The sequence below is a fragment of the Peromyscus eremicus genome, chromosome 10 (genome assembly GCF_949786415.1).
Source record: "Peromyscus eremicus chromosome 10, PerEre_H2_v1, whole genome shotgun sequence".
Classification (NCBI taxonomy): Eukaryota; Metazoa; Chordata; class Mammalia; order Rodentia; family Cricetidae; genus Peromyscus; species Peromyscus eremicus.
Genome location: NC_081426.1, coordinates 88,359,336 through 88,375,513, shown reverse-complemented (window position 1 = coordinate 88,375,513; position 16,178 = coordinate 88,359,336). Strand labels below are relative to the sequence as shown.

The following is a 16,178-nucleotide window of genomic DNA, read 5'->3' as shown; positions in this document are numbered from 1 at the left end:
TGAAAAACTGAGGATTTTTGGTTAACTAGGCAGCTGTAACTATAACCATATTAGTAGCACTTTCCTGTGGTGGTATTGTGTTCCCCAAAATATTGTGCACTCTAATAAACTTATCTGGGGTCAGAGAACAGAACAACCACAATATTAAACACAGAGGTTAGGCAGTGGTAGCACACGCCTTTAATCCTAGCATCCTAGAGGCAGAGAGCCGCCTGGATCTCTGTGAGTTCAAGGCCACATTGGAAACAGCCAGGCATGGTGACACATGCCTTTAATCCCAGGAAATGATGGCAGGAAGCAGAAAGGTATTTAAGACGTGAGGACGAGGAACTATAGCCTGGTTAAGCTTTTAGGCTTTTGAGCAGCACAGTTCAACTGAGAGGCATCATCTAGTCTGAGGAAACAGGACCACCTGAGGAATTGGCGAGGTGAGAAAGCTGTGGCTTGTTCTGCTTCTCTGATCTTCCAGCATTCGCCCCAATACCCTGGCTCCAGGTTTGATTTTATTAACAAGAACTTTTAAGATTCATGCTACACTTTCCCTCTTCTATTCAAAACCAACAAGTATCTAATTCTCAGCCCTGAACTCAGTCTTTAATGACCTGACCATCAATCCTTTCTAAAGCAAAACCGGGCCAGCAGGATGGCTCAGCAGGTAAAGGTGCTTGCCTCCAAGCCTGACAGCCACAAGCTGTCCTCTGACCTTCAGACATACATACACTGTGGCACATGGACACCCACACATACACAAAATAAATAAATGTAAAAAAACTTAACTGTCAAATCTTTTTAAAAGATTATAGATCATATTCAATGTCATAAATGATAATTTTATAAAACACTGAACCACTGTAAGTCTAACTACAGTATAGCCAAGAACTAAACTGTAATCTTGAACCACATGGTCCCCAAGCCCTTTCTTGAAATTATTACATTACACAAATACTTAATTCTTCTCTTTGAAAAGAAAGTCTCGCTATGCACCCCAGGCTGGCCTAGAACTCACAATCATCCTGCCTCAGATTCTTCCACACGCTTGTCATGATATCAAAAAAACAAAAACCCACTAAAGTTTCCCAAGGACAAGATGCCCACATCCCAGCTGACAGTTGAGGATGAACAAAGGCTGCCTATTTAAGCTGGCACACAATGCACAATTAGCCTTTCCACATTTTTGTTGGCAGCTCTGCTTTGAAAATGGCCCCACAGCAAGTGCCCAAGCGCCGTCTAGTGCTTCCTCAACTCAAGGCAGCATGATGTACTATGGAGGACTATGGGGGTGCAGCCCCTCGAGAGTCCCCTCCCAGGGTCCGGGAAGAATCTACAACCAGCTGATAATGAATCTTTGATGATAAGAAATCAATCTATGTACATGAAACTCCTTAATCCATACACTTTATTATTCTGAGCCAGTCTCTCTCTACACAGCTTCTATTCTGCTCTCACGCCTAGCTCCTTTCTTGCCTGATTTCTCTGGACATTATCTGCTGTCCCCTCTAGGTTCTATCTAATCCTCTCATATTAGTTCTGCCCTTCCTAGGTTCTCATCCATTTGTTCTTTCCCATATCAGCTTCTCTCCCATCTTGTTCTTCCCCATCTGGCTCTTCCTCATCTTCCATCTCATCCCTCTAGTACTCTCTTCTTGCCCTTCAATCTAGTTCTTCCCCATCTCAGTTTGTTCCTCTCAAGTTCTTACCCATCTAGTTCTTCTATTCTCTTTTCTCTTCTCTGTCTCTTTATTCTCTCAGTTCTCCCTAAGTCTCTCTGGAATCCAGTTATAAACCCAAGCAATAGCAATCCTCTGGCTCAGCAAGTTCACCAGGCTTGAATTCTACGGGGTCATAATTTTCCTCAGGTAGTGACTGTCAGTGTCAGGCTTTCTTTTATAATCCAAAATGGGAGTGGTAAGAGGAGGTCAACTGAGTGCTAATGACCAGTTAGTTTATCAAAAAGGGGATCTATGTGTTCAGTCTACATTCCGAGAAGTGGTTAGGTAAGACGTTAGGGGTCTATTAGTAAGGTTGTATAAGAAAGGAGAGTCTCACCTTAAATTGCACAAGAAATAAAGCTATCTGCCTGACCTAAGAGACAGGTGTTGTTTCGTATGGCCTTGGATGCTTGATAGGCATTTTAGATAAATACACTGTTAGGAGTTCTTGGAAGCACACAAGAAAAACATTTTAGGAACCAGCTAATGTGTGTGTGTGTGTGTGTGTGTGTGTGTGTGTGTGTGTATACATATATATGTACACACATATATGTATACACACACACACACACATATACAAAAGCTAAAATATCACCAAGACTTAAGCCATGGCTTGACCTTTGGAGAAGTCCTTGACTTTTCCAAGTAGTAACTTTTGTGATAGTAGCTGAATTCCATTATGTTTTCCTGTGGCTTGCAGCAAACTCAAATGGCTGTACTGCAATATTAATGAGTCTCTACACACACACACACACACACACACACAAAATAAGGCAAACAAACACATAAAACAAGGTTGTGCACTGATTGTTGATACAAACAGGACCAAACCTGGTGGGATTTCCCTCAGGGGCAATGATTCAGTACTCACTAATACTGCTCACAGCAGCTGTACAGAAGGAAACTTTGACACACAACGAAAGAAGAAGCATCAAACAGCAAGCCTTTTCTCAAATGAGAACCCTCCCCAAGCTCAGAAGCGACAGCTGGTTTCCCAAGTAAGATAACCACAAAAATTGCTGACTGGTGCTAATCTGTATTCACAGGCTAAAAACAAAGCCCAAGAAAATGCTCATTACATCACCACAGACAAAAAAAGACCAAGTGGTTGTTCCACAGCATGCGTGCACCCCAACAGTCACGAGAGATGCTACTAGGGTAAAAGAAAACAATTCACTGATACAAACCATTAATTATCACTTGATTACATTAAGTCACTCTTAAAACTTATTAGTACAGAAACATGAGGACAGATTTTGTTCTGGCAATGCCTGCTCCTGTTCTGCTGATGTATCTGATCAAAAAAACATTGACAGCTCAGCAATGCGAAAACACTGACAGAGCCAGCAGCTGAACAAACCAAGCTCCAGAGGCACGGAGGGCAGAGCTGGCGGCATTCCCGACAAAGAAGCAGTGGGAACCTGGAAGGGAGCCGGGTCTCCCGGTGCCGGCTGCCCAGCCCGTTTGATGAGCCTTACACAGGACAGCTCTCTAGGTTCCATGTCCCCAAGAAACTTAGGGCCCCAGGAGCCCATCCTGCTCCAGAACCATGTGAATCAGAAAATAAGACAGAGGAGTTGGTAAGTAAAACTGCCTGTAGCCTCAGGGCTGAAGCAACAGAGACAGCAAGAAAAAATACCACTTCCCAAACCCGGTTAATGAAATCACATATCCAGGACTGCTGACACTAAGTTACAGGTAGTTACATTCAACAACAAAGAGAAAGAGAAACAATAATAGTACCAGCAATCTGTCTGCTGTCCCACCCAGTGAGGGTGCTCAGTCTATCTCAGGTCTCCAATGTCTCTTACAGTGTGAACTGCTCAGTGGGAAGCCAAAATAACCCCCTACACCCAAAGCTCCCAACAGCTTCTCCATCTGACGTCAAGGAGAAAAGGAGGGTTTATTTCAACCTTCAATAACTGGCTGCATTTGACTTACTGGGTGTAGCTGCTCACGCCTTTCTCCAGCACCAGGGAGGGAGGCGGCAGAGGCAAGCCAATCTCTGTGAGCTTGATGTCAGCCCAGTTTACACACAGAGTTCAAGGAAAGCCAGGACTACATAAAGAGACCATCTCAAAACAAAACAGAACTACCAAAAAGAAAAAGAAAAGAAACACAAGTCTTTCCAAAAAGTACTGACACACGAAGGCTACCTTCAAGGGCAACTCTTGACAATATTCCACGTTCTCAGTGCACGCTAACCACAGAGTCAAATACGCAAATGAAGGGTACCTCTACTCATTCTGATCCAGGTTCATCATCAAACAGCAACATAAACTGGATTATTCTTACCATGTACTTTTATGGTATTTCATAGTGATTAATGTGTTCTCATATCAACTGTTACCACTTAACAAACAATAACCAAGCAAAAGAGACTGGACAGGGGTCAAGAGCACTTGTTGCTCTGGCAGAAGGCCCAGGTTCAGTTCCCAGCATCCACAACCATCTGTTAACTCCAGTTCCATATCTGATACCTCGTTCTGGCCTCTACAGGCACATGGTCTACATACATACTCACACACATAAATATGTCTAATAAAACAGTTACAGAGATGGGACAGAACACTTTTACAAACGTTAGGTGCAATAACAGAAATATTAAGAGTGGCTTTTTTTTTTAAAAGAGGGTCTCATGTAGCCCAAACTAGCCTCGAATTTGCTCTGCAGCCAAGGATGACCTTGAATTTCTGATTCTCCCGTGCCTACCTCCTTAATAACAGGATTACAGACCTTCCACACCACACTTGGTGTGGTGGTTTGAAAGAAAATGGCCCCCAAAGGGAGTGGCGCTATTAGGAGGTGTGGCCTTGTTGGAGGAAGTGTGTCACTGTGGGGGCGGGTTTTGAGGTCTCTTTTCTCAAGCTTCACTCAGTGTGACAGTCAGCCTACTTCCTGTTGCTAGTTAGATGTAGGACTCCTGCAGCACCACGTCTGCCTGCGCGCTGCCATGCTCCCCACCATGATGATAAAGGACTGAACCTCTGAAACTGTAAGCCACCACCTCAATTAAATCTTTTCCTTGTAAGAGTTACCATGGTCGCCCGGCGCACACCTTTAATGCCAGCACTCGGGAGGCAGAGCCAGAAATATCTCTGTGAATTCGAGTCCAGCCTGGTCTACAGAGCATGATCCAGGACAGGCACTCAAACTACACAGAGAAACCCTGGGGGGGGGGGGAGAATTACCATGTTCATGGTGTCTCTCTACAGCAATAAAAACCCTAAGACACCTAGTGTTGGGGCTGGTTTTACACCATGCTAGAGGTGTATGCTAGGTGAGCTCCTACCAACTGAGCCACCCCAGCCAAGAGGAAGAGGTTTTGATCATGACAATTTGGGCTCAAATCCCAGGCATTTTGTACAGCTTTTTGGAGCCTTATTCAATTCAGACAATTCTGAAGACAAGTTCAATATCTCGTGTAAACACTACTCAACGTTTCCTTCCGTCATTCCTAGGAAACAAGACGAAAAGTTCGCACACCTACTTGACGAACAGTACTTTAGGAGAACACCTTTAAACTCCCAGCTCCACTCATGACTCGGTCGTTCCCTTTAACGTGTTCAAAAAGCTCAGTCCCTCAGATGCTGTAAACATTTCTTATTCAGAAAATGCCGCCCTCCCGAGGACTCAAGCGTATGCATACATGAGCATGCAGCGGCATGGGCTCTGAGGAGTCATGCTGTAAAGAAAACCAGCTAAACTTGTTCAGACAGGAGCTCTCAAGTATGTCTAATGAATTTCATAGACACCCACAGAACTCAGATTCTTCTGAATGTAACTCATTCTTCTGAACATGCTTTTAGAAATACTGATTTTGATAAATTCATGTCTAATAGTAAAATAACAGTAGACCCAAGAAACTACCTTATTTATATTTGTTTACTTTTTAAACTCTACTTTTATATTTTGTATTTTTTGAGACAGTCTCTCTCTCTCTCATGGCTGTTCTGGAACTGGAGATGTAGAACAGGCTGGCCTCAAATCTACAGAGATCTATCTGCTTCTGCCTTGGTCTAGTTCTAGGATTAAAGGTGTGTGTCACCATGCCTAGCCCTGAACTTTTTTTTTTTAAGATTTTTTTTTTAATTTTTATTTTATGTGTAGTGTTTTGCCTGCATGTATGTCTATGCACACTCATGTGCCTGATGGCTGCCAAAACCAAAACAGGGAATCTGGACCCCTGGAACTGGAGTTACGGGCAGTTATTAGCCACCATATGGGTGCTGGGAACGGAACCTGGTCCCCTGGAAGAGCAGCCAGTGCTCTTAACTGCTGAGCCATCTCTCCAGGCCCTATATTTAGTTATTTTTGAGATGATGTCACACTGTGTTGCCCTGGCTGACTGACTTCAAACTAACAATCTTTCTGCCTCAGCCTTCCTAGCAGCACCACACTGATTGCTAAAAGCTATCCTTTTGTAGAGATTCCCAAATCATTTTGTAGCTAGCCTTGAATGTGCATATATTCTGATATCAAATTGTATTTAGGTCACTTGAGCACTTTTATTACAAGATTTCAGAGTAAGACTGCCCAGGGATTAAGAAATGGCTCATAGTGATCTATAATGGAAGGCAGGGAGAGAGAGGTGGGGGAGAAGTTTTACTCTTTGCTTCCAAACTGATTTGTATGACCTATCTTATTCAACAAATCAATTTTCCAAAAATGGTGCAAATCTATTGCGACATCATGACCTCGGCTGCCATTACTCCTGGTGCCCTAGTGGACAACAGACAGGAAGAGAATAAGAGCTAGTGAATGATAACCAACCCCCACTCCCCCCCCACACACACACACAAAGCAGCTAATTATGTAACAAGAAAACAGACACAATTATCAGCATTTAAGTGGTCTTGAAATTTTCCACTGATCTCTACTGTAATTAAAATCTTGGGGAAATGTCCAAATAGACTTTTTTAGGACCTCTGTTAAGTGTCCAAAGCACCATAATTCTTCCGGGGGAAAACAAGTAAACAGTGGCCAGGTTTGGTGACATCTTGTCTGGAAATCTCAGCCCTGGAGACAGAGGCAGGATTGCCGGGAGTTTAAAGCCAACCTGGGTTTTATATTGAGAGAATGGCCCTGCCTTAAGAAAATAATAAAAACAAAAACAAAGCAGCTGTTATATCTGGAGACCTAAAATTGTGTACACCTAGAAAATCGGGTAATTGTAAAACGTAAACAATCAAAATAGAACTTAAAACAGGCTGCACATTTTACTAGACGATGGGTTTTCCAACTGTTTCCCCTATATTATCTCAACTATTCTACATAAATATCTGCGGTTAGTACGGGTGATTAACTTGAGTACATGGAAGAAAGCAAAGTCCTAAGCCTGTGTGTGAAACAGTGTTAACGGGGCAGATACTTAAAAGTTTCAACACCTCGTGGTTTTCTAAGGAAAATAAATGGACTTTAGATGTGTTCTGGTAGTCAACTGAAATAAGCGTGCTTACAGCTGAGCCACTTACCAGCGCCAAGTGAGATGGTGTGAAAACCAATTGGTATTGCCCAAGGTACCAAAGCCACTTGGAAACCCGTTCACTTCTGTCTCTTGCATTGGGAAGACCTAAACCTCAAAGACCACTAATCAAGGCCACTACCTCTCCAGGCCGCAACCCCGCATGCACACGGTGGACGCTCAGGCACCGGGCGACAGGGTACACACCTCCCTGCCGGGCCGTGGGCGCTCCTGTCATCCCCACTCCTCCCAGCTGACCTGCCTTCCCCCAAGCCTTTGCGGAGACCACCTCCTCGTCTTCCTGTCCTCCTCTACCTAACCAAAAGCAAGGACAGGGGAGGGAGAAGATGGTGGCGCGGGGAAGAGCACCCCCGCAGCCTCCCTCTCTTCCCCATTCCAGAGACGCAAAGCCACACCACCTCTCCTCGAGCTCGCAGGCAAAAATCTGCCAACACTTAAATTGCTTTTTCAGATGCTTTTAGGCGCAAATAACTTCCCCGCTCCCTTCCGCCCCTCACCTTCACGAAAGCAACCGGGGTTGTGGTACCTTCGATATCTAACAGGATAACTGTGACTTCGGCGGGCACCGAAACCACGACCATTTCCCTGCCGGATGCTACCACGGGCTCGGCCTTGCTGGTAAAAGAGGACAGCACCGCCTGCGCCCCAGGACGCCTTTGGGCTCCCGAAGGCCCAGCAACAAATCGGAGCGCTGGCGACAGCGAGCGAACCCCGAGGCGCGAAGACCAGGCCGGCTCCGGGAGGGGGGGGACCCGCAATCGCAGAGGAAGCCGCCCAAGGTGCTGCACCCCAAAGAACAGGCGAGCCGCGCAGGCCCAGACCACGTGGGCAGCCCGAGGGGCGGCGCTCCGGGTTCCGAGGGGGCGGGGGAAGCGGGGCGCGCGCGCCTATTGGCCACCGGCGAGCCCCCGAACGCCGTCCGTCAAAATGGGCCTCGCGTGGGCGGGAACAAAGAAGCGAACGCCCGAGCTCGGAGCCCGGAGCCCGGAGCGCGGGCGCAAGCCCTCCGCAGCCTGGTGGAGCCGGCGCCAGTGGCCCGGGGCACGTGCGGACGGGAGCCCCTCGCGTGGCGCGCCGGGGACGTGAGTGCCCCTTGCCTTCTCCGGCCCCTGACCTGCCCCCCTTCCCCGCCCACCGCGTGCGCTCTGGCACAGCTTCAGTCACCCGAGCAGGCCCCGCCCTCCGCCGCGGCCTCAGCCAGCCTAGGAGGCCGCACGGAGCCGGGCTGCGGCGATCCTGCCATCGCCGGGGGCCCCTGAGCCGACACCGCCCCGCAGGCGACGGCGGGAGAGCCGCCCCCCCGCCCCCGCCAGCACCGGAGCGGGTGGTCATCGCGCGTCCGCTTTCTGTCCGGCTGCTGCCAGCCCGCGCGGGGACAGAGCACGCGTGCGCCGAGCGAGCGAGCGAGCAGGCGGGCGCGCTGCAGCTTCCTCGGCAAGCTGCGCCGGGTGCACGCCGCCTTTTTCCCCGGAGCAGCCGGCCAGCCAGCCGGGCGGGCGGGCGGGCGGTCCCAGCAGCTCCGCCCTGGGGGACTGAGGGCGCAGGACGGGAGTGGGCCGAACGGGACGCGCGACACAAAAGGCTCTCAAGGCAAGAGGGACTGTGGCCCCTGCGACGCGGCGGCCCGGGATTTCCTGCCCTTCGGTCTTGCTCGTCGGATTGCTGCTGTTCTCTTGAGCCCGACCCCCACCCCACCCCCGGCGCCGCCTCGCGCCTCACCCGGAGCCCCGCGATGGAGGTCCCGCCCCGGCTTTCCCATGTGCAGCAGCCGCCGCCGCCGCCGCCATTGTTCCCCTCGGCTCCCGCGACTTTAGCCTCCCGCAGCCTCTCCCATTGGCGGCCGCGGGCTCCCCGGCAGCTCGCCCCGCTCCTCCCTTCGCTCGCTTCCAGCGCCTCCCGGCAGGGGGCGCGCCGGACCCAGCGCCACGTCACCGCCCAGCAGCCCTCCCGATTGGCGGGCGGGGCGGCTATAAAGGGAGGGCGCAGGCGGCGGCCGGATCTCTTCCGCCGCCATTTTAAATCCGGCTCCATACAACGCTCCGCCGCCGCCGCCGCCGCCGGGACCCGGACTGCGCGCCAGCACCCCGCTGCCGACGGCTCCGCCACCATGGAGGACATGAACGAGTACAGCAACATAGAGGAGTTCGCAGAGGGATCCAAGATCAACGCGAGCAAGAACCAGCAGGATGACGGGTACCGCACGCTCCGCTCCTCCCCTCCCCCTCCAGAGCCCCGCGCGCGCCCTTCGTCCCTCCGGAGCTGCGCGCGCGGCCCCCCCGTATGTCCCCGAGTCGAGTCTCCGCGTGCCCGCTGGACCCCAGTAGCTTCCCCACTAGTGGAAAGTAAGATGGGGTGACTCGAGAGGCCCGCCGAGGGTGGGGGAAGGGAGGAGGGGTGGGGGAAGGAGGGCGGCGCCGTCGGTGTCCCGAGTGCGCAGGCGCCGCGTGGGGCCGGGGCGGGCGGGCGGGGGGGAGGGGCCGGGCTCGGTGCGCCACATGCGGCAGCTGCCGCCGCCGCCTCTTCATTGTGTGTGTTGTTGCTGCCGCTGGGGCGACTGTCGCTGGGGAGGTTGGGAAAACTTTTCGGTTTGGGCGCCAGTCGCTGATGCTAAGAGTTCTTGGGGTTTTAGCAAGTTGGCTTGAGAGCCGTGGTCGAAAGTCCACCTAAGTTGTGTGGGGGATTCGGTGTAGAAGTTGTGCTTGGCATCCCAAAGTCATCGGAGCAGAACCTCCGCCAGATTTCGTTTTGGCTTATTTTTTTTTTAAGTTTTGTGTTTGGACAGTAGGAAGCAAACTGTGTGCTGGTTTGAGCAAGTGATCTTAAGGTTTTTGTGGTCTATTAGTGTTTGTAATCAAAGTAGATTGCTTGCACTTAGTAAGTTACCCTGTACTTATTGTATGGTTTAATTACAGGGTTGAAGTAATCACTGAGTTACTGTTAAGTCTTTTTTTTTTTAATAACTTTATTTCTAGTAAAATGTTTATTGGAGGCTTGAGCTGGGATACAAGCAAGAAAGATTTGACTGAATATTTGTCTCGATTTGGGGAAGTTGTAGACTGCACAATTAAAACAGATCCAGTCACTGGAAGATCAAGAGGATTTGGATTTGTGCTTTTCAAAGATGCTGCTAGTGTGGATAAGGTAGGGGTGTGTTTTGCCTTGTGCCTTTCGTGTTGCTTGCAAATTGCTGTAGGCTTCTAAGTTCCTGTCTAACTTGTCTTCTAGGTTTTGGAACTGAAAGAACACAAACTGGATGGCAAATTGATAGACCCCAAAAGGGCCAAAGCTTTAAAGGGAAAAGAACCCCCTAAAAAGGTTTTTGTGGGTGGACTGAGTCCAGATACTTCAGAAGAACAAATTAAAGAATACTTTGGAGCCTTTGGAGAGGTGGGCTGTGTTTGTACACGTTTGATGTGTTTTTGAAATGTTTGTGCTTGGTCAAGTTTGCGTAGGGTTCGTTAATATTAAACAGGATAGGATTGAATTACTGCTGGGTGCCTTCTAGTTACTACATCTCGATTGCTGCTTCCTGTGCTGTAGTAGACACTAATATCTAACCTCGGCTTGGCCAAAGCCCAAGGGCTTAGAGTGATGGGTGTTTTACCAGCCGGTGGCCTCTGGGGTAAAAGAAGCTGTGAAGGAATATACACAGCTTTTTAGAAAGTAGTGGCCAGTAGAACGTGTTTGAAGTTTGTAAAGAGCCTGTAGCATTCTGCACTACCATTAACGGGTGGTTTTGTTTGTTTTGAATACACCTGATTTCAGATAGAAAATATTGAGCTTCCCATGGATACAAAAACAAATGAAAGAAGAGGATTCTGTTTTATCACATACACAGATGAAGAACCAGTAAAGAAATTGTTAGAAAGCAGATACCATCAGATAGGGTCTGGGAAGGTAAATCCATTGAATTACATTGTGTGTGAAAAACCTGTTTGAAAAGAAAGCTGGTTTTGTGTTCAGAGCTTAGAACATCAGCAAGAATTCTGTTTGTTTTTAGTGCGAAATCAAAGTTGCACAGCCCAAAGAGGTGTACAGGCAGCAACAGCAACAACAAAAAGGCGGGAGAGGTGGAGCAGCTGGTGGACGAGGTGGAGCGAGGGGGCGCGGAAGAGGTGAGGCTTCATTTGGGGGATACTGATTTATCTTTTTGTAACTGAAGCAGTAAACTGCTAGGTAAAATGGCCCATTAGAAAGCACAGTTAGATTGAAACTTTTAAAATGATCCCACATGATAAAGGCTGGTTTGTGGGGAGGTTTTTAAAAGTACAGTGTAGGGGACGAGAATGCATCATTTTGTGTTAGGATTGGGAGGATTCAGAGTGGTTTCCTAACAATCATTGTGCATTGTTTCAGGTCAGGGCCAAAACTGGAACCAAGGATTTAATAACTATTATGATCAAGGATATGGAAATTATAATAGTGCCTATGGTGGTGATCAAAACTATAGTGGCTATGGCGGATATGATTATACTGGGTATAACTATGGGAACTATGGATATGGACAGGGATATGCAGACTACAGCGGTAAGAATACTTAACTTAATTTTATAAACCAGTGGTATTAAAATTCAATTTTGAAGTACTTTCCCATTAAGTTGTTTGTGTGTGTGAGTTTCCTATTGAGATGTTTGGAGTTAAGTCTTTGTGTTGTGTAGTCATAGGATAGTAACAGACAGTGATGGTTATCTTAAAGTACAATTTACAACTGTTGGCTCGTAAGATGGCTTTATATTTTAATGTTCAGCATGCACAGTTTTAAAGACGGGGTAGTTTGGTTTTGGTTTTTCTAATGTTTAAAAGGACAGTTTTATAGGAAACTTCTTAGTAAAACTTGTGTCCTTTCAAACTAGGTCAACAGAGCACTTATGGCAAGGCATCCCGAGGGGGTGGCAATCACCAGAACAATTACCAGCCCTACTGAGGAGGACCTGGGAGAAAGCAGGTGTGTGAGCTTACAGGACAGCATTGGCAATGTCTGATTTCATTTAAAGATCAATAGACAAATGGAACAGAGGAGTAAACAAAATATTGTGTAGTCTTTACTAAATTGTTAATTTTTTAATTGCTTTATGAGCCTGTTTTGCCTAAAGTGTCTATAGATCTTTAACTTTAAAGTCTTACCTCACCTTTTTTAGAATTACAGAAAAACTTAAGAGTTTTTCTGTTTGCTTTGTGTACCAGGAGGTTTAAACTTTTTTAGAACTATTAACAGGTAAAGTACTGAAATGGGTACAACTTAAGGAAAACAAGAATGTTGTCTTCTAACTCTGACATTATACCTTGTTTGTACCCGCCAGCGGGAACTTCATTGCAGGCCGTGTGTCACCCTGACCACGTCTATCTCTGGGGGTCGCACGTTGCGGGCAGAGCGCAAGGCATACACCAGAAAACGCTGTCCTGTGGTATGGTCTCTTCCAACTTCATGTACCAGCGTAAAGATTAAAAGTGGAAACTTCAGACTTTGGCTTCTTTTTAATCTTTTTTGGAGATTAAGTGTCTAAACTTAACTTAAATGGTTTTTTGCAGGAGTTAAAGTACATAAATGCCTTTTTACAGCTTAATCATTTTGGTCTTCTGTTTAGTGTTGTATTTCAATTGTGGAGCCTCATTTTAAGTGTCCATTCTTTAAGATTTAATGCTTGCTTTTTCTTTTTATAGCTAATAGTGAAATCTACAAACCAAAACAAGAACTTTTAAATCTGGGATATAAGTTAAAGATCACATGCACAAAGCAATTCGTTGTGTTACGATCAGAAACCTGAAATCTGCATTGGTGATAGCATCCTCCTTGGCTTACTAGAGCTGTGCTTCTAGTTGGTCTTTGTCTGCTAGGCTTGTAACTGGGAAGATTGCATTCCTGTGTTTTCAAATAAATCCTCCTAATACCATTTGGGAACTCCAGTGAGTTTTTCAAATACCCAAACTACACTTTGTTAATGAATATGCATGTGATCTTTAATTATTGAAGAAAAGAATAAAGTGAGGACTTAAAACAATTCATGAAAGTGGACCTTTGCAAGCTTGTGAGGATTGCACACATCTAATGGTGGTTTTGTTTTTGTTGTAGGAGGTGTAAAGAAACCATCTTACAGGACGACATTGAAGATTGCTTGATCTTCTGTTGACCTAAGATGATTATTTTGTAAAAGACTTTCTAGTGTACCTGACACAATTGTGTCCAACTGTATATAGCTGCCGATTAGTTTCTTTGTTTTCACTTTGTCCTTTGCTATCTGTGTTATGACTCGATGTGGATTTGTGTTTATACACCTTTTTATTTGTATGATTCATGTTAAACCTCCAATAAATGCTTCCTTATGTGATTGTTTTTCTGCGTCAGGTACTACATAGTTCTGTGGAAATGTAATTTTATAAAGAAGCAATAATTAAGGCACAGCTTTTTTTGTAGGGGGTATTGGTCCACAGGAAGAAACTGGTCCTAGTGTCCCTTGTTCCTGGTTTCTGTAGACATAGTCTGTAATTAAAGTCTAAGGCTTCATTTCTGTTAAGTGAGGTTGATTCCACACCTTTTGAATAATGTTCCCCCTCCAGGTATCTGGAGACTAGCACTACAGTCTATTGTGATTGGTGGAGCTTTCTAGCTTCTAGTGTGAACTGTGCTTTCAGAATCTTTCTAAGGAAAAGTCTCCTTGCTGAGCTAGGACTGCCTCACTGGCACAGTGCTGTTTGAGCATCAATGAAGCCAGGGTTTCTATCCCCATCACCACAGAAAATGAAAAACCTGTTAGCAGCACAAGGCTTGTTAAGTGACTATCTCTGCTTGTTCCTGTCTGACAAACCATGTATAATTCATAGATGGCTTTGGCTTTAAGAGTTAATGACTTGTCTGCTAGAGAAAGCTTTAGGTGGTCACTGTGGCTGTTGTTGGGGTTTTAGTGCTATAGATAAATGCAAGGGAAGAATGCTGTCAAATGGTAGGAAGGGCTTACTCAGATACGTCTGGGATTCTCCTGAAGTTTGGTTGTAGTGGGGTGAATTTAGGAAAGTTAGCACTCAAAAGTGCGTCCATCCCACCATAGTGCAGGAGCTGAGTAGATTTAAACAGTTCTGTATTCAGGCAGAGGAGGGGCCCAGTGGAGAAGATGAGTCATGTGGTCTATCTTCTGGTGCATTAAAAACACTTTTTAAGGTAATACAAGCTTTGAGTTTTCCATTGAATGGTTGGACTTAGAAAAGGGGTTTCCATGGTTCCACAGACGCTTCTGGGTTTGGGATATGTTAAAGTTTAGAGTACTTGGTCTTAGAAGACCAGTGTAAGCTTTTTATACTGATAACCTTTTTTAAAAATGCCTACAACTTTGTTCTGATAGTATTTGTACTTGTTAGGCTATGGAGTTACAATGCATTGGCCTTGTTTTACTATGGCCAAGTACCAGTGTTGGCTATTAAAAATTGTTTGTTTTGACTTGCAGCCAAGACAACAGAAGGGAGACCATTTCACATTATGTTAGTAGGTACAATATCCAGAATAAGAAATACCTGTGAGTTCAAGCTTACAATTAGGTGACAAGTTGACATTGAGATTGTCATTTTTCCCTGATCAAAATGAATAAAGTCTTTTTAAAATAAAATTTCTTTCAATTAAGTCTTTATGTATGACTTTAAGAAAATTTAAAGGTCATTGAGATGGTTTACTAAGAATGGAAGAGTAAGACTGTACTTGGTCACTGAGGTACCTTAAACATTCATCCACAGAAATGTGACATTGCCAGAGATAATCTGCACACTTGTAGTTAGAGTGACAGGTTAGTGTGGCTTTTATTCCTAAGTAGTAGTTTAGAACTAAGCTGAGTGAATATTGAAGTGGGAATTCTGAAGTTCTGTGATGGAGGAGACAACCTACACACTTTCCTGTTTTATTTCAGTAGTCTCACTGCTACATTTGTAGGATGAGGACTTGGTCATTGCTGGACTGTTACCATGAATAAGCAGAGCCAGTGAACCTTTGCTAAGCAAATAGAACACATTTCAAGTCATTACCAATTTAAAAAGGTGCCTTACTCAAGAGCTGGGTAGAGCCTTCACATTCGAGACAATGTGAAAGCAGATTGGAAGGGTATAACAGTAATCACCTCGCTTGGACTGGATGGAGGCAAGTGGGTCCCTAAACCTCATTACTTCAAGTACAGTGAAAGATCTTGTCTAAAAGAGCAAAAGGTGGACAGGCTGGTAAGATGGTGGTGCCCCTAAAAGCACCAGTTCCCTACAAACCTGAGCACAAAGAGAAGGAAAGAACTACACAAAACTGCCCTCTGCACCCTGCCACGGCACATGGACGTGTAAGTGGAGAGCGGTCAAGGGAGACCGACAAAGCCTTGGCCCTGGCCCCATGAAGTGCACATTGAGCACAATCACAACACGTGATGTGTGTGAACATATGGATTCGTTATATATAACATTGAGCAATATCAGAAAATACTAATTCTGAGAAGTCCTCTCAAACCCTGGTCTAATGTCACCCATGGTCTCAACTTCTTTCTGGCTGTCCTGGAGCTAACTAGCTCTGTAGACCAGGCTGGCCTCAAACTCGGATCCACCTGCCTCTGCCACCCAAGTGCTAGGATTAAATGTGTGTGCTGCCACAGCCTGGCTGGTCTCAACTTTTTTAACAATGCAACCTCTATGTTGCCTTTTTTATTTTTTGGCATGTGTTTGAAAATGTATTCCTAAAAATACATATTATTCCTAAAAAATTAGAATCAGTTGGGGTTTTAACATTTTTCTTCAAAATGGCCAAATTGAAAAAAGGATTTTAGTAGGATTTGGTTTTATAGAAAGTAAGGATGCACCATGACTTCTCAGTGACTGAAAAAACTACAAGATCTGATTGGTGGTCTGGGTCCTAGTGGAATGCTGAACAGTGAGGATTTCTTGTGCTCCTCGAATGCTAACTTAATCTCCAGCTTTCCCTTTTAATCAGGACTCAAAGGTACTCATTTGAAGAGGTGTGTTCTTCAAGT

The 16,178-nt window shown here is 45.9% G+C and overlaps 2 protein-coding genes across 8 annotated transcripts in view; one reads left to right on the top strand and one right to left on the bottom strand.

Moving 5' to 3' along the window:
- Positions 1-9,085, bottom strand: part of Enoph1 (enolase-phosphatase 1) — a 33,527-nt gene extending 24,442 nt beyond the window's left edge. The window contains exon 1 of one of the 3 annotated variants that reach the window (XM_059274727.1): positions 8,914-9,085. Coding sequence is in view for 1 of the 3 variants with exons in the window: in XM_059274728.1 (XP_059130711.1) it covers positions 7,692-7,775 (84 nt within the window). In the remaining 2 variants the exon portion in view is untranslated. Of the gene's footprint in view, positions 1-7,691; positions 7,936-8,913 lie in introns of those variants that run through there. The other 2 variants (XM_059274728.1, XM_059274729.1) reach the window with 2 other exon arrangements.
- On the top strand, positions 8,905-13,525 carry Hnrnpdl (heterogeneous nuclear ribonucleoprotein D like). 5 transcript variants are annotated; one of them, XR_009381646.1, is made up of 9 exons: positions 8,910-9,387; positions 10,167-10,335; positions 10,420-10,581; positions 10,960-11,091; positions 11,195-11,309; positions 11,551-11,721; positions 12,048-12,139; positions 12,495-12,599; positions 13,265-13,525. XR_009381646.1 is itself a non-coding variant. In XM_059274722.1 (8 exons), the coding sequence occupies exons 1-7, from the start codon at positions 8,927-8,929 to the stop codon at positions 12,116-12,118; spliced, it is 1,281 nt and encodes a 426-aa protein (XP_059130705.1). In that variant the 5' UTR covers positions 8,910-8,926; the 3' UTR covers positions 12,119-12,139; positions 12,495-13,525. The 5 variants fall into 5 exon arrangements, 4 of the variants coding, with proteins under 4 accessions (XP_059130709.1, XP_059130708.1, XP_059130705.1 ...); XM_059274722.1 differs by having other exon boundaries at positions 12,495-13,525; XM_059274724.1 differs by lacking the exon at positions 12,495-12,599 and having other exon boundaries at positions 8,911-9,387.
- The last annotated feature ends 2,653 nt before the right edge of the window (positions 13,526-16,178 follow it).

Excerpts from the sequence above, each read along its gene's own strand:
- Hnrnpdl (XM_059274722.1), top strand. The coding sequence starts at position 8,927 with ATGGAGGTCCCGCCCCGGCTTTCCCATGTGCAGCAGCCGCCGCCGCCG. Across the intron at positions 11,092-11,194 it reads ATCAGATAGGGTCTGGGAAG|TGCGAAATCAAAGTTGCACA; the intron begins GTAAATCCATTG and ends GTTTGTTTTTAG. Across the intron at positions 11,310-11,550 it reads AGCGAGGGGGCGCGGAAGAG|GTCAGGGCCAAAACTGGAAC; the intron begins GTGAGGCTTCAT and ends GCATTGTTTCAG.